Source organism: Chiloscyllium plagiosum, unplaced genomic scaffold (assembly GCF_037043375.1).
Source record: "Chiloscyllium plagiosum isolate Xiang-an unplaced genomic scaffold, Cpla_swu_hap1 HiC_scaffold_6, whole genome shotgun sequence".
Lineage (NCBI taxonomy): Eukaryota > Metazoa > Chordata > Chondrichthyes > Orectolobiformes > Hemiscylliidae > Chiloscyllium > Chiloscyllium plagiosum.
Window position 1 is genome coordinate 91450966 of NW_028270144.1, and position 19048 is coordinate 91470013.

The following is a 19048-nucleotide window of genomic DNA, read 5'->3' on the forward strand; positions in this document are numbered from 1 at the left end:
GGTGGGGGGAGGGGAAATAAAAGACAGCAGCGATAACGAGAATCCATCAAGGTGGGAAAGGAAAAGTCCGATAGGAATACAATCAGCAGGTGCACACATTAATCTTGGCGGCGTCGAAGGAAAGAAGAGTGAAAGAAGTAGCAGCTGATAGCGACGCCCCCTCCCTCCTCACCATTTGTTTTGATTCCTTGGGTGCGAATGCGCCAAGGCTGCGCATGCGCACTGAGGCGCCAGCTGGCTGCTCGGCGGAGGCCGCTTGCAGCCGAAAAAAAAACAAGCAGGGGGGAGAAAAACTTGTAGCTGCGGTCAAAGCGGCTCCCACCATCGGCAGAAATAAATATCACCGCTGGGGAGCCTGAGCCTAATCCGGTTTATCCATCCCTCCTGCTTTTTTTTCACCCCGATCGAGTGGCGGAGACGGTTGCATCGGGGCCTGTGTGTTTTCAGTGTGTGTTTTTTTTTGTTTTTTTATCGCACCCGCCCGCCCGCTCCTTTTCCTTCCAATGTTGTTGTTCTTGTTCTTCTCCGCCTCGGCTCACGGATTTGAATTGTGGGAGAAGCAGGGAGGCCGGAGCCGGATCTGGACCCGCGGCGGCTCTGCCTCCCGGCCGGCCGTGTGTGCAGTCGCCGCCGCCGTTTGAAAAGGTGGCTTACTCCAGCCTTTTCCCGTCTCCGCCTGCCATGAACGGCGGCGGAGGCGGCGGCGGTGGGCCACTGCCAGGCGGGGGCTCCAAGGTGAAGTACTGCCGTTACTATGCCAAGGACAAGACCTGTTTCTACGGCGACGAGTGTCAGTTCCTGCACGAGGATCCCAACAATGGCGCCGCTTCCGCGAGCCTCGGTCTTATCGTCAATAACAACCACCCGGGACTGGCAGTCGGGACGGCCGCGGCTGCGCCGGGAGCCGGCGGCGGCGGCGGAGGAGGAGCTGCAGGCGGAGGAGGGAGCGGCGGCGCTGCCGCCGGGGGAGGATACCCACACCCACACGGAGGGCCCAAGAAAAACGAGCTCGGCAGCCTGGTGGAGCCCGGGCAGCTGCTCACCAGTGAGTCTGATGTTGGATATGTGTCAAACCTTATACTAAACTAATCCCCCAAAGTGCCCAAAGTATAGATGGAGACGCTGTTGCGCGATGCAAATACATTGTCTTTTTTTTACACACGCTCAATCCTGTAGAGGAAACAGCGGTTTGCTTGTCAAGTGCACCCGGAAGAGTAGGTGTCTTCAACAAAACGGACAGACATCCCATTATTATCTTTGATCGATTTTAACCATTATATATGTCCTGGAAAAGTGATTTGTCATGGGTCATACATGCTTTCTAAACTGAAAAATCTATAATGATAACTTTAGGGGATTTATTGAGAACACTCCCTGTTGGCCCATGTGAGGCAAAAGTACCAAATAAACTACGAAATGTAAGTTTTCTGATGTAGTTGATTCACACAGTTGTACTCCTGAAGTTTAATGGATTGAGATGTAGGTATAGGTTCTAAATATGCTGAAGGGTTTTAGTTTAAAAATTCGAGAGATTTCAGCGATTAAGTACTTCAACTTACATTTATTTTGTCACCTTTAATGAAAAGTAACATCCCCATGGCATTTCAGTGAAGTGAGATTGAACAGATTTTCAACCATAAAGGGAAATTGGCAGAGATTACCAAATCAGATATAGGTCTGGAGGACAGATAGTATAGGGACATTTGTAGGATAACCATCAATGATGGGACAAAAGTAAATTGGGAGTGTATGGCAAACACAAATGGTTGCCATCAGTTTGGCAATTTTCTTTTAATTTGTTTATCTCTGATTTTGTCTGGGCAAAGGTACTTTTCAGGAAGGTAAGAAGAACCTGAAAAGCTTAAAAGTTAACTTTTATCTAATCTAATCTCAACACTAGCATTCTGCACATGATATGGTGCTGTCAGGTTATATTTGGATAAATTCAGTATTTTTCTGATCAAATAGATTTAAATTAGTTGAATTAATTTTATGACCATTAGTAAGTTGTGACAAATACATGTATAGTTTAAATGAATTTAAGGCAATAGCTGGTCAAGGAAATAAGTTACAGTAAACTATGTCATAAATTTACTGATTTTAGGTCAATTTAATTGAAAATAATTTATACAGATGGAAGATAAGAAGAAGAGTTTGCTATTTATTCCTCAAATTTGTCCCATTATCCAGTTCAGCCATGTTGTGTGTGCCTCAATTCCACTAATATGCAATTGATCCATCTACACCATACCCTTGGTTATAAAAATCTGTTAATTTAGTCCAGTGTCGACAAGCTTTTGATGGAGAAGATTCCATGCTTCCAGGAAACTTTGAGTGGAAAAACAATTTATTTGCTTTATTCTTAATGATGCAGCTCCAATTTTAAAAAGGTGCCCACTTTTCTGGATTCCCCAGCAGTGGAACCAGCTTTTCTGTACTCCTCACTAACTTCTTATTATTTCAACTGTCAGAGTTAATCACCCCTCAACCTTCTACCACATGTAGTGGTTGAAGCAAACAGTATAGATGTATTAAAAGGGAATTTTGACAAGAATCTGAGGGAGAAGAGTGTTATGGGGTAGATTTGGATGAGCAAAGATTAGAGGAGACTGAAATGGTGTTTAAATGCTGATAGGGATTTATGGAATGTTTCTGTACTTATTTCTGTATTTAAAAACAAGGAATTTGAGTTACAGTTATGCAGCCTTGTTAATTTAATTCTTTTGAGAACACCATGGTAAATTTGGTGCTTTCCAAACTTATCATATTTGCTGTGGTACTGTCCACACTGAATAGAGTACTCTGGTGAAGGTATGACAATTTTGTGTACAAATGAAGCCTAACTTTTTTTTATTTCAACTCCTTGAGGTATGGGGCTACATGCTGTACCAGAGGCTTCTGGTAAATTTTCATTATTACAGTTACAGCGGAAACCTGGGAGCATCTTCAGGAATTTATAAGTGATATATTTCTGGAGAAATAGGATTTTAAGCAGAGAATTTGTGTTAAACTTACAGTATCTTAATCAAGACGATGACCTTTAAGCTGGCATTCATTGGGATAGATGTTCCACATGCATCCACTCCCTCCACCACTGATGCTCGGTAGCAGCAGTATGTAATATCCACAAGATGCACTGCAGAAATTTACCTAAGATCCTCAGCATCTTCTAAACCCACAACCACTTCTACCTAGAAGCAGCAGATATATGGGAACACCACCAACTTCAAGTTTCCCTCTAAATCACTCACCATCCTGACTTGGAAATATATTGCCTTTCCTTCATTGTCGCTAGGTCAAAAGCCTGGAATTACTTCTCTAATTGCATTGTGGGTCAACCCACAGCAGGTGGACTGCAGCAGTTCAAGAAGGCAATTCACCACTACCTTCTCAAAGGAACTAGGGACAGGCAGTAAATACTGCCCAACAACAGTGCCCTCATTCCACAAAATGTACTTAAAAAAACTAAGAATACCTAATCTGAAAGGGAAGAGTAATTTCTTCAGATGAAAAGAGGGTACTGATGAGTTGACAAGTGGATCCTGATTAGTTAAGGCATTACCATGGTGAATGCAAGAGGAAATGTCTGTCTTTCAAGCTTTTGTTTAGTTAGAAACTAAAATATAAATTAAAAACTTAGCAGTTAACTGTTCCTTGCTACCTTCTCCATAGCTACACCTCAACCAATCAGCAGTCTTGTTTCATGTAGTATTAATTGTTGTTACCTTGTGTGATTTTGGCATTATTATTTTTTCCTGAATGTGAGACGGAAAGCTTCAATGGCATACCTTTTCAACAATATTCTAGTCCTATACTATCAAGTAATTATAAAAAATCTTTGCATCACAGTAGAAGTAGTGTTATTTGTTCTGTTCAGCATATTACAAGATTATATATCCCGAAGAAGATATGGATTAATTTAGTACAATTTTAACGGAGGTTATATCTATAAGGAGAGGTTGAACAGACTTCATTTTACCAGAACAGAGAAGATCGAGGGTCCACTTAATAGATACCTTCAAGATTATAAAGGATTTGATGGAGTAAATGTAGAGAAAATGTTGTAACTTGTAAATATTATGAAGTTTCATGATATATTATTATTTGAGAACTTGGGCTCAAAAGTGGAGGAAAATGGATTTTAGTTTTCAGTTCTGTAAAGATCTGACATTTCTCTGAAGGGTCAGAAAGTTGCTTTGAGCATTAAGTTCAAAGCAGCATTTAGAAGTTGTATGATTTCAACTTAATGACGCAGTTGACCTCTGGGGAAATAATTACTAAGATGCTTGAGTTTTACAACTCCCAGAGGAAGGGACCACATAGGCTTGTGCAGGAATGGAGGGGGAAAGAGACTCATATTACTGCACTTATTTGCAGTGTCCGAGCAGTCTGATCAAGGGCAAATCTGGTGGTGTTTGGGAGTCAGTGAGAAGAAAGTTCTAGAAGCAGAAGGCTATGGTGGGACTGTCTGAGAGTAAGACACCCTACAAGATTGTTGAAGACATGAGTTTAGATAACCCATTGATAAGTAGCAGTGAACTGAATTAGCATTTTGTTTATAGGGACACAGACAGAATTTATCTTAAGAAAATAATATCTGAATGCACAGAAATTTGTCAGAAGGAAACCAATATCAGCCATGACCAATTAACAGAAAGCCTTCATGTGGCGATGGGGTGACTCATCACTGAGATTTGAATGTCTGCTCGGAGAAATGGAATGAATCCTTCTGATGTTTGGAATAAAGTCTTCTAATTTTTCTTGATTATAGAACCATTAGAGTTCAAGTAGGTCAGACAGTATCTGAGGAGCAGGACAGTTGATGTTTCGGCCAAAAGCCCTTCATCAGGAATGAAAAGATCCTGATGAAGGGCTTTTGACCGAAATGTCGACTATCCTGCTCCTTGGATGCTGCCTGACCTGCTGTGCTTTTCCAGCACCACACTCTTGACTCTAATCTCCAGCATCTGCAGTTCTTACCTCCTCCATATGAGCTCAAGTAGGCCATTCTGCCCATTGAGTCTGCTCTGCTCTTCTTTGAGATCATGGCTGATCAGCATTCTTAACTCAACTTCCCTGTCTTCTCCCCACACACTTGCTTCTCTTAGCCTTTAAGAATCTGTCAGTCTTAACCTTGAATATATTTAATAGTCCAGCCTCGACAGCCCTCTGAGCTAAAGAATTCCATAGAAGTAGCAGCCTCTTAGGGGAAGAAAAGCTCCTCCTTTCCATCTTAAATGGGCTCCTCCTTACTCTGAGATTATGCCCTTTGGTTCCAGATGTTCCCAGAAGAGGAAACAACCTCTCCACATTTGCCATGTCAAGCTCTCTAATACTGGTATGTTTCAGTACAGTGACCTCTCATTTTAATAAATTCTGATATACAAGCCTAACCTACTCCATCTGCCCTCATAAGAAAGTCACTGTATATCCAGGATCAACCTAGTGAATCTTTTCTGAATTGTCCTTGGTGCCAATTTATCTTTTCCTTGATAAAGGGAACAAGACTGTTCACAGTATTCCAGCTGCGATTAATGTGTCATCCACACTACTTGCCCTTCCTTCCACCTATTTGTGTTGTCTGCAGACTTTGTGATAGTACATTCACTTCTGTCATTTGGTCCATTAATATATATTGCAAACAGTTGTGGCCCTAGCACTCATCACTGCAGCATTCCACGAGTTACAGTTTCCCATCCTGAAAATGTCCCCTTTATCCCAACTTTTGTCTTATTTATGTTTGCTAGTCCCCTCTCCATGGAAATATATATTACCTGCAACACCATGGACTCGTTTCTCATTAACTGTATGTGCAGAACCTTATCAAATATCGTTTGGAAATCCAAATGCATTACATTTACTGGTTCCACTTTATCTAACCTGCTTGTTACCTCAAAGAATTCTAATAATGTTGTCAGGCATGATTTTTTTCCTTCATGAAAACATGCTAACTCTGCATAATTATATTTTATGTTTCTAAATGCTCTGCTATTACATCCTTTTCAATGGACCCTACTCATACATGTTTTTTCTTTTGTGTGATAAGCCTTTTGTGTTTTTGCTAAAGCAAAAATATCTGAATACATTGTGACTGACCTCCACAGTAGACAGAAGAAAAATAAAAAATATTGTCAATCAAGTCAAATTTGTTTGTGATTTGATTTGACCATATTAACATCATCTAGGATCATGAAAAGGATGAAAACAGAACAATGGGACAGAAATATAAAATAGTCACTTAAAAATTCAACTGTGAATTCTGAAGATATTTCTTGCTTTCAAAGTGTTTAGAATATTGAACATTACTCCAGAGAACAATTGCTAGGTGATACAAAAAGTATAGATGAACCTTAAGCGATATTTTGAAAGGGTGAGATAAAATAAGATGGAAGGAGACTTGTAATGAGCATAGTCCCCAGTATTGAATTCTTGATGCAATTGACTTGTTTAAGCATACCAAATACTAATAATGTTAAGTAATTCCATGATCCTTTTAGCTTTGTTTTTGTACCTGTGCACTAATATTTTGTGATTAATGTACTTCAATACAAGAATCTCTTTACTTCTTTTTGCTCAGAAACTAAAGGAGCAGATTAAAAAAGCAAAGTGATCGAGCAAAAATACTGGCAATATATTCCAACATCATTGACTTTTAACGGAATATATTTGGAAAGTGAATGTTATCATGTCTACATAGATAAAGTAGTTTGATTGTTTTGTAGTGGTACTGGCAAGTGTGATTTTGAATTTGGTAAACCTCGTCCTTGAGGGCTGGCACCAGATTTGAAAAAAACAAAGCAATTTATTTAATTTCCTTCATTGTAAGGAAATTGTATTTCATTTCCGAGTCTGATCGCACAACTTGTAATTAAAAAAAATGACCGTTATTAATTCTGAAGTGGCTAATCAAGGTACTACTTTGTAAAATTCTTTTGGGGAAAAAAGCAGATTTATGCTGAGAGTGGGCAACTAAATGCCAGTCTTGTCCCCAAAATTAGCATAGGCATGTTATAATAATAATAATAATAATAATAATAATAATTGTCAGTTTAGCTTTCTTGACTTTCTATTGTTTTTATTATTCAGCTGAAAATGATTTAAATGCCTTTATTTTTAGACCTTAAGTTTCTTTATTTTTCAGTTCCAGGGATGGATGCAACATTACCAGACAACCTCACTAACTCCTACTTCAGCAGCAGCTTTATTGGGGTAAATGGCTTCGGAGGAGGGCCTGCTGAACCAAAGTACCCTTTGATTCAGGTATTGGAAATTAACTGTTCCCTAATTGAATTTGTTGCAGATTCCAAAAATAATATAAAAACAGTTTCTGACTATTTTACAAAGGAAAAGAAACAAAGTGGGAAGTCGTTTAGAAGGAGTGGGTCTTGGGAATTAATAACGGCAGGTGAATTGAGCAGGTATTTTGACTCAGTGCTCAGTACAGAGGGAACAAGTAACATCTCTGAAATTGGTGTAAATGAGGATACAGAAGGGAGGAGAAGCTCAAAAAAATCACCAGGGAAGTGGTGTAGAACACATTTTTCGAACCTTGGGGTCACAGTTTCTTGGGACCTGATGGATCCTGTTGTAGGGTTATACAAGGAAAGGTTCATGAGATAATTGATGTATTGGTTTTAATTTTCCATTATTCCCTTCAGACAGGGAAGTCCTGTTATGTCAGAAGATAGCAAATTCAAACGGGAGAGAGAGACAGAAAGCAGGATGCATCTCTCATACAAACGATGTTAAAAGCTATTAGTTAAAGCAATAGAACATGGCATATAGAAAAGTTCAAGCTAATCAGGCAGAGTGAACAGTGTAATGAAAAGGAAATCATGTTTAACAAATTTATTCAAGTTCTTTGAGGAAGTAATGTGCAATGAATAAATGTCTTTTTCTGATTTCCAAGTTAAGAAGTGGCATGTTGCAGAGATCAGTGCTGGGGCCTCAATTTATTAAAATCACTAAGTTACTTGGATGAAGGGACCAAATATGTGGTGACACAATTTGCTGACTATACAAAGATATGTAGGAAAGTACGTTGTGAAGAGGTCATGGGGAAGGAAGCTACACAGTGATATAGATGGGTTATGTGAATGGGCAAAGATCTGGAAAATGGAGAAGATGTGTGAAAATATTGCCCATTTCGACAGGAAGAATTAAAAAATAAGTCTACTATCTAAATGGTGAGAGTTGAGAGATGCAGTGGGATCTTGTGTATGAATTGCAAATGTTTTGGTGTACAAGTACAGCAAATAACTTAAAAAGCTATTGAATATTATCACTTATTGTGAGGGATATTGAGTACAAAAGTATGCAGGTTTTACTTCAGTTACACATGATATTGGTGAGACTGTATTGAGAGTACTGTGCGCAGTATTTGTCATGTTATTTAAAGAAAAATGCAAATGTGTTGGAGGCAGTTCATGGAAGGTTCATTAGACTACTACCTGGAATGAAAAGATGTCTTGTGAAGAAAGGTTGGATAAGTTAGATATGTATCTGCCGGAATTTAGAAGAGTAAGCAGCAATTCATTCAAACATGCAAGATCCTGAGGGGCTTTGACAGATGGACATGGAGAGGATGTTTCCTGTTTTGGGAAATTCCAAAACTAGGAGTCACTGTATGTTTTTTAAAAAAAAATGTCCATTTAAGACAAATGAGGGAATCTTTTTCTCTCACAGGCTGTAAGTCTTTGAAAATCTCTTCCTCAACAGGTGGTGGAAGCAGTGTCTTTGAGTCTTTAAGGAAGTGATAGGTGATAATGTGAAAGATTATTGTGAACAATTGGGATTTTGGAGTAATCAGATCAACCTTGATTTGACTGAAAGGTAGAGCAGAGTCGAGGGCCCAAGACCATTTCTGCTCCTAATTCATAAACAATGTTTAGTTTCTTTATTAAACTAACAATCTAAGTAGTTTGTTGGATGTGGAGGATAATGGAGGTGGGGCTAGGAGGAGCTGCAGATAGATGGGAGGGCGGTTTTGGATGGGGAGAGGAGGGGAATGGTTAGATGCTGATAGGTGTGACCTGGTAGGTCAATGGGAGGGATGTATCCGGTTGGTAGTTGGAAGGAAGGGTCAGTCGGTGGAATGGAAGGGAGAGGCGGAACTGGAAAGGGAGTCTGGGAATGGGTGGGAAGGTTATTTGGAATTGGAGAACGTCATGATGAGTCCTGCGGGATGTAGGCTGCCCAGACGGAAGATAAGGTGGTGTTCCTTCGGTGTGCGGTCTGATTCACTGTGGCAGTGGAGTAGGCTGAGGATGAACATGACGGAGAGGGAGTGGAAAGGGGAATCGAAATGGGCGGTCAGGCTGGCCTTTATGGGCCCAGCTGGGATGTTTTGCGAAACATTTTGTAAGCTTACGTTTGGCCCTACCAATGTAGGGAAGACAATATTGAGAGCACTGGATGCAGTAAACTCGGTTGGAGGAGAGGCAGGTGAACGTCTGGAATGATTGTTTGGGGCCCTGAATGGAGGTGGTGTGCTGGGACGTTTTGCATCTTTTGAGATTGCAGGGGGAGGTACTAGGGGTGTTGGTAAGGGGTGGGGTGTTGGTAGGGAGAGTCTTGGTAGGGAGAGTCTTGGAGTCATAGAGATGTACAGCATGGAAACAACCCATCCATGCCGACCGGATATCCCAACCCACCTGCCAGCACCCAGCCCATATCCCTCCAAACCCTTCCTATTCGTATATACATCCAAATGCCTCTTAAATGTTGCAATTGTACCAGCCTCCACCACACCCTCTGGCAGCTCATTCCACACGTGTACTACCCTCTGCGTGAAAAAGTTGCCCCTTGGGAGGATTTAAACTAGTAAGGTGGGGGGGGTGGGACCCATGGAGATAGTGAGGAAAGAGATCGAGCTGAGACGGGTACAGCTGAGAACAGAAGTGAGTCAAACGGTCAAGGCAGCAGGGACAAGGTAGGACTAATAAATTATTTCAATGCAAGGGGTCTAACAGGGAAGGCAGATGAACTCAGGGCATAGTTAGGAACATGGGACTGGGATATCATAGCAATTACAGAACATGGCTCAGGGATGGGCAGGACTGGCAGCTTAATATTCCAAGATACAAATCCTACAGGAAGGATCGAAAGGGAGGAAAGAGAGGAGGGGGAGTGGCATTTTTGATAAGGGATAGCATTACAGCTGTGCTGAGGGAAGATATTCCCAGAAGTACATCCAGGGAAGTTATTTGGGTGGGACTGAGAAATAAGAAAGGGATGATCACCTTATTGGGATTGTCTGATAGACCCCTGATTAGTCAGAGGGAAATTGAGAAACAAACTTGCAAGGAGATCTCGGCTATCTGTAAGAATAATAGGGTAGTTATGGTAGGGAATTTTAACTTTCCAAACATCGGCTGGGACTGCCATAGTGTTAAAGGTTTAGATAGAGAGGAATTTCTTAAGTGTGTACAAGAAAATTTTCTGATTCAGTGTGTGGATGTACCTACTAGAGAAGGTGCAAAACTTGACCTACTCTTGGGAAATAAGGCAGGGCAGGTGACTGAGGTGTCAGTGGGGGAGCACTTTGGGGCCAGCGACCATAATGAGAAGCCTTCGGAAATGAGATAACAAGAATCCAGAGAAAATATATTCCTGTCAGGGTGAAAGGGAAGGCTGGTAGGCATAGGGAATGCTGGATGACTAAAGAAATTGAGGGTTTGGTTAAGAAAAAGAAGGAAACATATGCCAGGTATAGACCGGATAGATCGAGTGAATCCTTGGAAGAGTATATAGAAAGTAGGAGTATACTTGAGGGAAATCAGGAGGGCAAAACGGGGACATGAGATAGCTTTGGCAAATAGAATTAAGGAGAATCCAAAGGGTTTTTACAAATCTATTAAGGACAAAAGAGTAACTAGGGAGAGAATAGGGCCCCTCAAGGAGGGCTTATGCCCGAAACGTCGATTCTCCTGTTCCCTGGATGCTGCCTGACCTGCTGGGCTTTTCCAGCAACACATTTTCAGCCCCTCAAAGATCAGCAAGGTGGCCTTTGTGTGGAGCCACAGAAAATGGGAGAGATACTAAATGAATATTTTTCATCAGTATTTACTGTGGAAAAGAATATGGAAGATATAGACTGTAAGGAAATAGATGGTGACATCTTGCAAAATGTCCAGATTACAGAGGAGGAAGTGCTGGATGTCTTGAAACAGTTTAATGAGGATAGCAAATGTAGTTCCCTTGTTTAAAAAGGGTAGTAGAGACAACCCTGGTAATTACAGACCAGTGAGTCTCCCTTCAGTTGTTGATAAAGTGTTGGAAAAGGTTATAAGAGATAGTTATAAATCCTATCTAGAAAAGAATAATCTGATCAAGGACAGTCAGCACGGGTTTGTGAAGGGTAGGTCGTGCCTAACGAATCTTATTGACAAAGTGACCAAACAGGTAGATGAGAGTAAACCGGTTGATGTGGTGTATATGGATTTCAGCAAGGTGTTCGATAAGGTTCTCCATAGTAGGCTATTATACAAAATGCGGAGGAATGGGATTGTGGGAGACATTGCAGTGTGGATCAGTAATTGGCTTGCTGAAAGAAAACAGAGGGTTGTAGTTGATGGAACATGTTCATCTTGGTGTCCAGTTACTAGTGGCGTACCGCAAGGGTCAGTGTTGGGTCCACTGCTGTTCGTCATTTTTATAAATGACCTGGATGAGGGCTTAGAAGGGTGGGTTAGTAAATTTGCGGACGACACTAAGGTCGGTGGCGTTGTGGATAGTGACGAAGGATGTAGTAGGTTGCAGAGCGACATAGATAGGATGCAGAGCTGGGCTGAGAGGTGGCAAATGGAGTTTAATGTGGGCAAGTGTGAGGTGATACACTTTGGACGGAGTAATCGGAATGCAAAGTACTGGGCTAATGGTAAGATTCTTGGGAGTGCAGATGAGCAGAGTCCATGTACACAGATCCCTGAAAGTTGCCACCCAGATTGACAGAGTCTTTAAGACGGCATACAGTGTTTTGGCCTTTTTTGATGGAGGGATTGAGTTCCGGAACCAGGAGGTTATGCTGCAGCTGTACAAAGCTCTGGTACGGCCACACTTGGAGTATTGTGTACAGTCCTGGTCACCACATTATAAGAAGGATGTGAATGCTTTGGAAAGGGTGCAGAGGAGATTTACTAGGATGTTGCCTGGTATGGAAGGAATGTCTTATGAGGAAAGGCTGAGGGCCTTGAGGCTGTTCTCATTAGAGAGAAGGAGGTTGAGAGGTGACTTAATAGAGACATACAAGATAATCAGGGGGTTAGATAGGGTGGACAGGGAGAGCCTTTTTCCAAGTATGGGAACAGCAAACACGAGGGGACACAACTTTGAAGTGAGGGGAGATAGGTATAAGACAGATGTCGTTTCTTTACTCAGAGAGTAGTAAGGGTATGGAATGCTTTACCTGCAACGGTAGTAGATTTGCCAAGTTTAAGTGCATTTAAGTCATCATTGGACAGGCATATGGACGTACATGGAATAGTGTAGGTAGGATGGGCTTCAGATTAGTATGACAGGGCGGCGCAACATCGAGGGCCGAAGGGCTTGTACTGAGCTGTAATGTTCTATGTAAATTCCCAGGACCTGATCAGGTGTATATGAGAACTCTGTGGGAAGCTAGAGAAGTGATTGGTGGGCCTCCTGTTGAGATATGTGTATCATTGATAGTCACAGGTGAGGTGCCGGAATACTGGAGGTTGGCAAACGTGGTGCCACTGTTTAAGAAGGCTGGTAAAGACAAGCCAGGGATCTATAGACCGATGAGCCTGACCTCAGTGGTGGGCATGTTGTTGGAGGGAATCCTGAGGGATAGGATGTACATGTATTTGGAAAGGCAAGAACTGATTCGGGATAGTCAACATAGCTTTCTGCGTGGGAAATCATGTCTCTCAAACTTGATTGAGTTTTTTGAAGAAGTAACAAAGAAGATTGATGAGGGTAGAGTAATAGAAGTGATCTATATGGACTTCAGTAAGGCGTTTGACAAGGTTCCCCATGGGAGACTGATAGCAAGGTTAGATCTCATAGAATACAGGGAGAACTAGCCATTTGGATACAGAACTGGCTCAAAGGTAGAAGACAGAGGGTGGCGGTGGAGGGTTGTTTTTCAGACTGGAGGCCTGTGACCAGTGGAGTGCCAGAAGGATTGGTGCTGGGCCCGCTACCTTTTGTCATTTACGTAAATGATTTGGACGTGAGCATAAGAGGTACAGTTCGTAAGTTTGCAATTGTTACCAAAATTGGAGGTGTAGTGGACAGCGAAGAGGATTACCTCAGATTACAACAGGATCTTGACCAGATAGGCCAATAGGCTGAAAAGTGGCAGATGGAGTTTAATGCAGATAAATGCAAGGTGCTGCATTTTGGGAAAGCAAATCTTAGCAGGACTTATATACTTAATGGTAAGGTCCTAGGGAGTGTTGCTGAACAAAGAGACCTTGGAGTGCAGGTTCATAGCTCCTTGAAAGTGGAGTCACAGGTAGATAGGATAATGAAGAAGGTGTTTTGTATGCTTTCCTTTATTGGTCAGAGTATTGAGTACAGGAGTTGGGAGGTCATGTTGCGGCTGTACAGGACATTGGTTAGGCCACTGTTGGAATACTGCATGCAGTTCTGGTCTCCTTCCTATCGGAAAGATGTTGTAAAACTTGAAAGGGTTCAGAAAAGATTTACAAGGATGTTGCCAGGATTGGAGGATCTGAGCGACAGGGAGAGGCTGAACAGGCTGGGGCTGTTTTCCCAGGAGCATCGGAGGCTGAGGGGTGACCTTATGGAGGTTTTCAAAATTATGAGGGGCATGGTTAGGATAAATAGACAAAGTCTTTTCCTGGGGTCGGGGAGTCCAGAACTAGAGGGCATAAGTTTAGGGTGAGAGGGGAAAGATATAAAAGAGACCTAGTGGTGCGAACCAAGGAGTGATGAAGGGAATGGTCCCTGCGGAAAGCAGAGAGGGTTGGGAGGGGATGATATTCCACCTACCGATCCTTCCTTCCAGCTACCAGCTGGATTCATCCCTCCCATTGACCTACCAGCTCGCACCAACACTTGTGTTCACCTGTCACTATCTCTTCCCTCAAGGAGAAGTGTAAGTCTTGTCATTTCCTCTCCTCTAAACTGTGGTTGATTTTGCTTTTTGCCCCTGCGATCTGGTTGACATGAGCACTTATTTCCTTCCCTTAGTTGTTTTGAAAGCACTTTGGGTCAAACATCTAGTTTGGGAGCAGAATTGCCTATATCTAAATTCAGGGTAGCTGTAACGGTCAGCAAAATTATTTATCAAATTATTAGGCATTTTGCACTTTACAATCCTACCTTACAACTTCAAAAATAATCAGTTTGAAAATAAAGGTTTACAGCTGATATCGGGGTGTATCAGAACTGCAGGGGTGTCTCAAAGACCTTCGCAACCAATTAAGTACTTTTGAAGGTTTGTAATGGGGAAAAACAGTCGAATTGTATAGCTAGTTCACATAAACAGCAAAGTGATCTATGTTGTCTAGATTATATCTTGGCCAATCTTCTTCCTTTAACAGAAGATTTAACTAATTTAATAGTAAAGCTCAGCAATTGAATTTGAATTCATTTGTATGACAGAAGCTTCAAGCAGAACAGTGTCAAGTTCAAAGATTGCATGTCATGAATGATGCAGGATTGATAATTTTCTCAAAAGTGCTTAAATGGCCCTGGTGTTTTTCTTCTGAAGATTTTTTATAATTAATTTATGGGAAATGGGCATCACTCACTGGGCCAGCATTTATTGCCCACTCCCATTTGCATTTGAGAAAGTGTGGTGAGCTGCTGCTTTGATTTAGCTGGACCTACAATAATGTTAGGAAAGATGTTTCAGGATTTTGACTTGGTCACAGTGAAAGAATAGGTGAAAGTGAGAACTGCAGATGCTGGGGATCAGAGTCTCGATTAGAGTGGTGCTGGAAAAGCACAGCAGGTCAGTCAGCATCCGAGGAGCAGGAAAAACCCTGATGAAGGGCTTTTGCCCGAAACGTCGAATTTTTTTTTTTGATGCTCCTCGGATGCTGCTTGACCTGCTGTGCTTTTCCAGCACCACTCTAATCTACACAGTGAAAGAATGGCAATATATTTTCAAGTTAGGGTTAGTAGCGGCTTGCAAGTGGGGTGTTTCCATGTATCTATTGCACTTGTCCATTGAGATGGAAGTAATCATGAGTTTGGAAAGTGCTGTCTTGGGTGCCATGTTAAATGTTATAGTAGTGCATTTTGTAGATGTTGCACATCCTGCTGAAGTTTGGTGGTGGAGGATGTAAGTGTTGATGCAGTTCAAGCAGGTTGCATTGTCCTGGATGTGTGAAGCTTTGCACTCATTCAGGCAAATGCCAATGAAATGATATGGATAAATAGAAGTGAAGATAAACCAAAAGAAAGGATGCATACAAACTAATGAAGATGCTAACAGGGATTACGAACCTAGAAAACAGATAAATAAAAGTAATAATAAAGCCAAGTATGCAATGAAATCAAAATATTAGAAGTATAAAAATAAATTAAGTATTTAACAAACATTTGTGAACCAAAACCATGGACAAGGCTGCTAAGAGATGTGCACGATAAATTCACAAGGTTATACTGAAATGACACTGTTGCTGTTGAGATACTATGCCTTAGCCCCTTCAGGTAAAACTATCAAATATAAAAAAAATTAACGGGAGACTCGGCAAGATGGAGGCTCTGCCTCACAGCCAAGGCATATTGATTTTTTTTTTGCCATCCCTGCCTAACTTCTTTGAGAGAATTGTTAATTTAAAATTTCGAGAACACACATTTGTTCACATTTTGGAGTGGGAAGGATGCCAAAGGGAAAGGGAGTGAGCAAACAGCAGCAAGGAGAACGTGCCCCTGCAGTACCAGGCACGCCAGAGACTGCTGCTGCGACCTCTGCTGAACCCTCAAGGCACTTCACTGACATGCAGGAATTGGCGGCGGCAGCGATGGCGAGACTTCCCAAAAGTTGAGGCTGCATTTGCAGAGATTGGTGCCCAGATTCAACCCATTACATCCATGCTGCAAAAGCATGAATGGGAGCTCCACGGCCTCGGGACGCGGATGGAGGAGGTGGAGGGTTGAACAACTGCCTCAGAAGCGGCGATTCCATGAAAATTGAGGTCGGAGGATGAATCTGGGGATTGTCGGGCTCTGGGAGGGTGAAGAAGGTGGGCAGCCAGTCAGCTTCTTTAACACTGGCTGCTGCTGCAATCCTGGACCTTCAAGTCAAGTCCGGATGGCTGCACATTAAAAGGACCTATTGGGTAGTGGTGCACAAGACCGTACCAGTACAGCGCTCCCGTCCAGTCCTAGCGCACTTCCACACATACAGGGACAAGCAAAGAGTGATAGAAGCCTCCAAATCACTGGGGAAAGAGCCACAGGCACTGCTGCACCAAGGGTCAAAAGTTATGTCCTTCCAAGATTTCTCGGCAGCTGTAATCTGAAAGAGTCATAGAGATGTACAGCACGGAAACAGACCCTTCGGTCCAACTTGCCCATGCCGACCAGGTATCCCAACCCAATCTAGTCCCACCTGCCTGTACCCGGCCCATAACTATCTAAACCCTTCCTATTCATATACCCATCCAGATGCCTTTTAAATGTTGCAATTGTATTAGCCTCCACCACTTCATCTGGCAGCTCATTCCATACTCGTACCACCCTCTGAATGAAAATGTTGCCCCTAAGTTCTCTTTTATATCTTTCCCCTCTCGCCCTAAACCTATGCCTTCTTGTTCTAGACTCCCCCACCCCAGGGAAGAGACTTTGTATATTTATCCTATCCATGCCCCTCATGATTTTATAAACCTCTATAAGGTCACCCCTCAGTCTCCGACACTCCAGGGAAAACGGCCTCAGCCTATTCAGTCTCTCCCTGTAGCTCAAATCCTCCAACCCTGGAAACATCCTTGTAAATCTTTTCTGAACCCTTTCAAGTTTCACAACTTCCTTTTCTGAAGGCTTCCCATTTTTCACCCATCCCTTTACCCGTGAACATCTGCCCCAAATCGGCTTTTGAAAGTTCTTGCCTAATACTGTCAAAATTGGCCTTCCTCCAATTTAGAACTTCAACTTTTAGATCTGGTCAAGTCCTTCGATGAAGTTAAGAGGCTGAGCAACCTGGGCATACAGTATTCCATGAGGTACCCGGCGGTGCTCCGTTTCAGCCATGAGGATTTGGTATATGTTTGATTTGGCGGATAAAGCCAAGAACTTTGTGGACACTTTAAAATAGACCGACTGATCTGAAGAATATGGTTAATGTTTGCTCTCTTTTCCTTCTTTCCCTATATTTTCCCTTTTCCTTTTTTCCTCTCTCTCTAATAATTTTTTTAAAAAAATCTTGGAAATGTTGTTCCTATTATATTTTTATAACTGGATTTTATCATGGGAAATTTTATGAGTGCCCTTCATTGTTTTCCTCTCTCTTTTTTGTCCTTTTAGTCATTAATTGGGATTGATATTGAGCCAGGGATGTGTGGAGTGTTATCCTGACTTTGTCCTCTTTTGTTGATTTAAGGATCATCTATCTCCTTGTTTACTTATTATTTTTGCCTAAAGCTGGGGCAAAATTTAGTCTTCAATAAACCGTGAAGAGGGGGATGGGTAGTGTGAGTGCCCCCTATGGGCAGAGGTGAGAGTCTCCCGTTCAAAGTTTTGCAGTTGTTTTTTTTTGTAGTTTTTTTTGGTAGCAATAGTTGTTTGTAGTTATGTTAGAGTAGTTTTTGCATACAGTTTTACAACTCTGAGTCTTCATTTACTTGTGCTCAGTTCTCTCTCCTGGGGGTTTTAAGGGTCTCTGAAAGGGGAGATGGCTAAGTGTCTTGTTAAATGGTGCACCTGGAACACCAAGGGAAGTCATTTGCCTGTTAAAAGGAAAAAAGTGCTTTCTAGCCTTAAGAGGGAGAGGGTTGATAATTGCTCTGTTGCAGGAAATCCATCTTGATGATGGGGAAAAGCTGAAGTTACAACCGGGGAGGTTATGATCGCATATTCTTTTCATGCTTTACTACTAAAAGTAGGGGAAGTGGCTGAACTTAGCCAGAAAAATCTGCCGTTCACATATTAGAGCAGGTAAAAGATGAGCAAAGGCACTTTGTGATACTTAAGGCCCTGATGTGTGGAGACGAATATGGAATCTTAAATGTCTACTGTACCCCGGCTCATCTCCTCAAATTTTTGATTCGTGTCTTCTCTAAGCTGAATGCCTTTAGAACATGGCACAATATTATAGGGGGGGATTTCAATTGCCATTTGGTTCTGACAGTGTTTAGGATGCCTAATGGGCTCCCAACTATCTCTTCGCAGGCTAAACAGATGACTAACTTATGCGAGGAGTTGAGGCTGGTGGACATTTGGAGATGTCTTCGCCCTACTGGCAGGGACTTCACCTTCTTTTCAAACCTGCATAAATGTCACACGAGGATTGATCTTTTTCTGACGCCCTCGACTCTTCTGGATTCAATTATGGGTTGTTAAAATTGGGAACATAGCTACTTCTGATTACACTGTGGTATCTTTGGAGGGGCAAGGTTCACAGCACTGGTGTCTGGATCCTCTTTTCTATCAAGAATTCCAAATTTGTGGAATACTTTTTGAGGGAGTTTCAGGAGTTTTTGGCGATCAACTCCGGCACAGCTAGTAATCTGTCTATGCAATGGGAGACCACTAAGGCCTTTGCTAGGGGATTAGCTATTTCCACTTCAGCTAGCTGGAAAAGGCAGAAGGGGGAACAGCAGCGTCTACTTGAGACACGGTTAAAAGCTGCTGAGGCAGCACATTCTGCGAGGCCTTCGGTGACGCCCTCTGCATGGCCCTCTGGGCTACCCTGAATTCAGTACTTACAAATACCGCAAAAAAAATCTTGCTTTTGCTAGACAAAGGCTGTTCGAGTATGGGGACAGGTCAGGGAAGTATTTAGCATATCTGACGAGGAAAAGGTGTGCTTCCCAATCCATTATTGCAGTTCGAGACTGCGCCGGGGTCCTTGCATACGATGCCAAAAGGATTAATTAGGCTTTTTGGA

At 42.2% G+C, this 19048-nt stretch overlaps 1 protein-coding gene across 2 annotated transcripts in view; it reads left to right on the forward strand.

The window, feature by feature from the left end:
- Positions 1-256: 256 nt before the first annotated feature.
- The window catches only part of pan3 (poly(A) specific ribonuclease subunit PAN3), a 172202-nt gene continuing 153410 nt past the window's right edge, over positions 257-19048 (forward strand). For both annotated transcript variants that reach the window (XM_043692011.2, XM_043692013.2), the window contains exons 1-2: positions 257-1045; positions 7142-7260. In XM_043692011.2, the coding sequence (XP_043547946.2) occupies positions 682-1045; positions 7142-7260 (483 nt within the window). In that variant the 5' untranslated portion in view covers positions 257-681. The remainder of the gene's footprint in view (positions 1046-7141; positions 7261-19048) is intronic.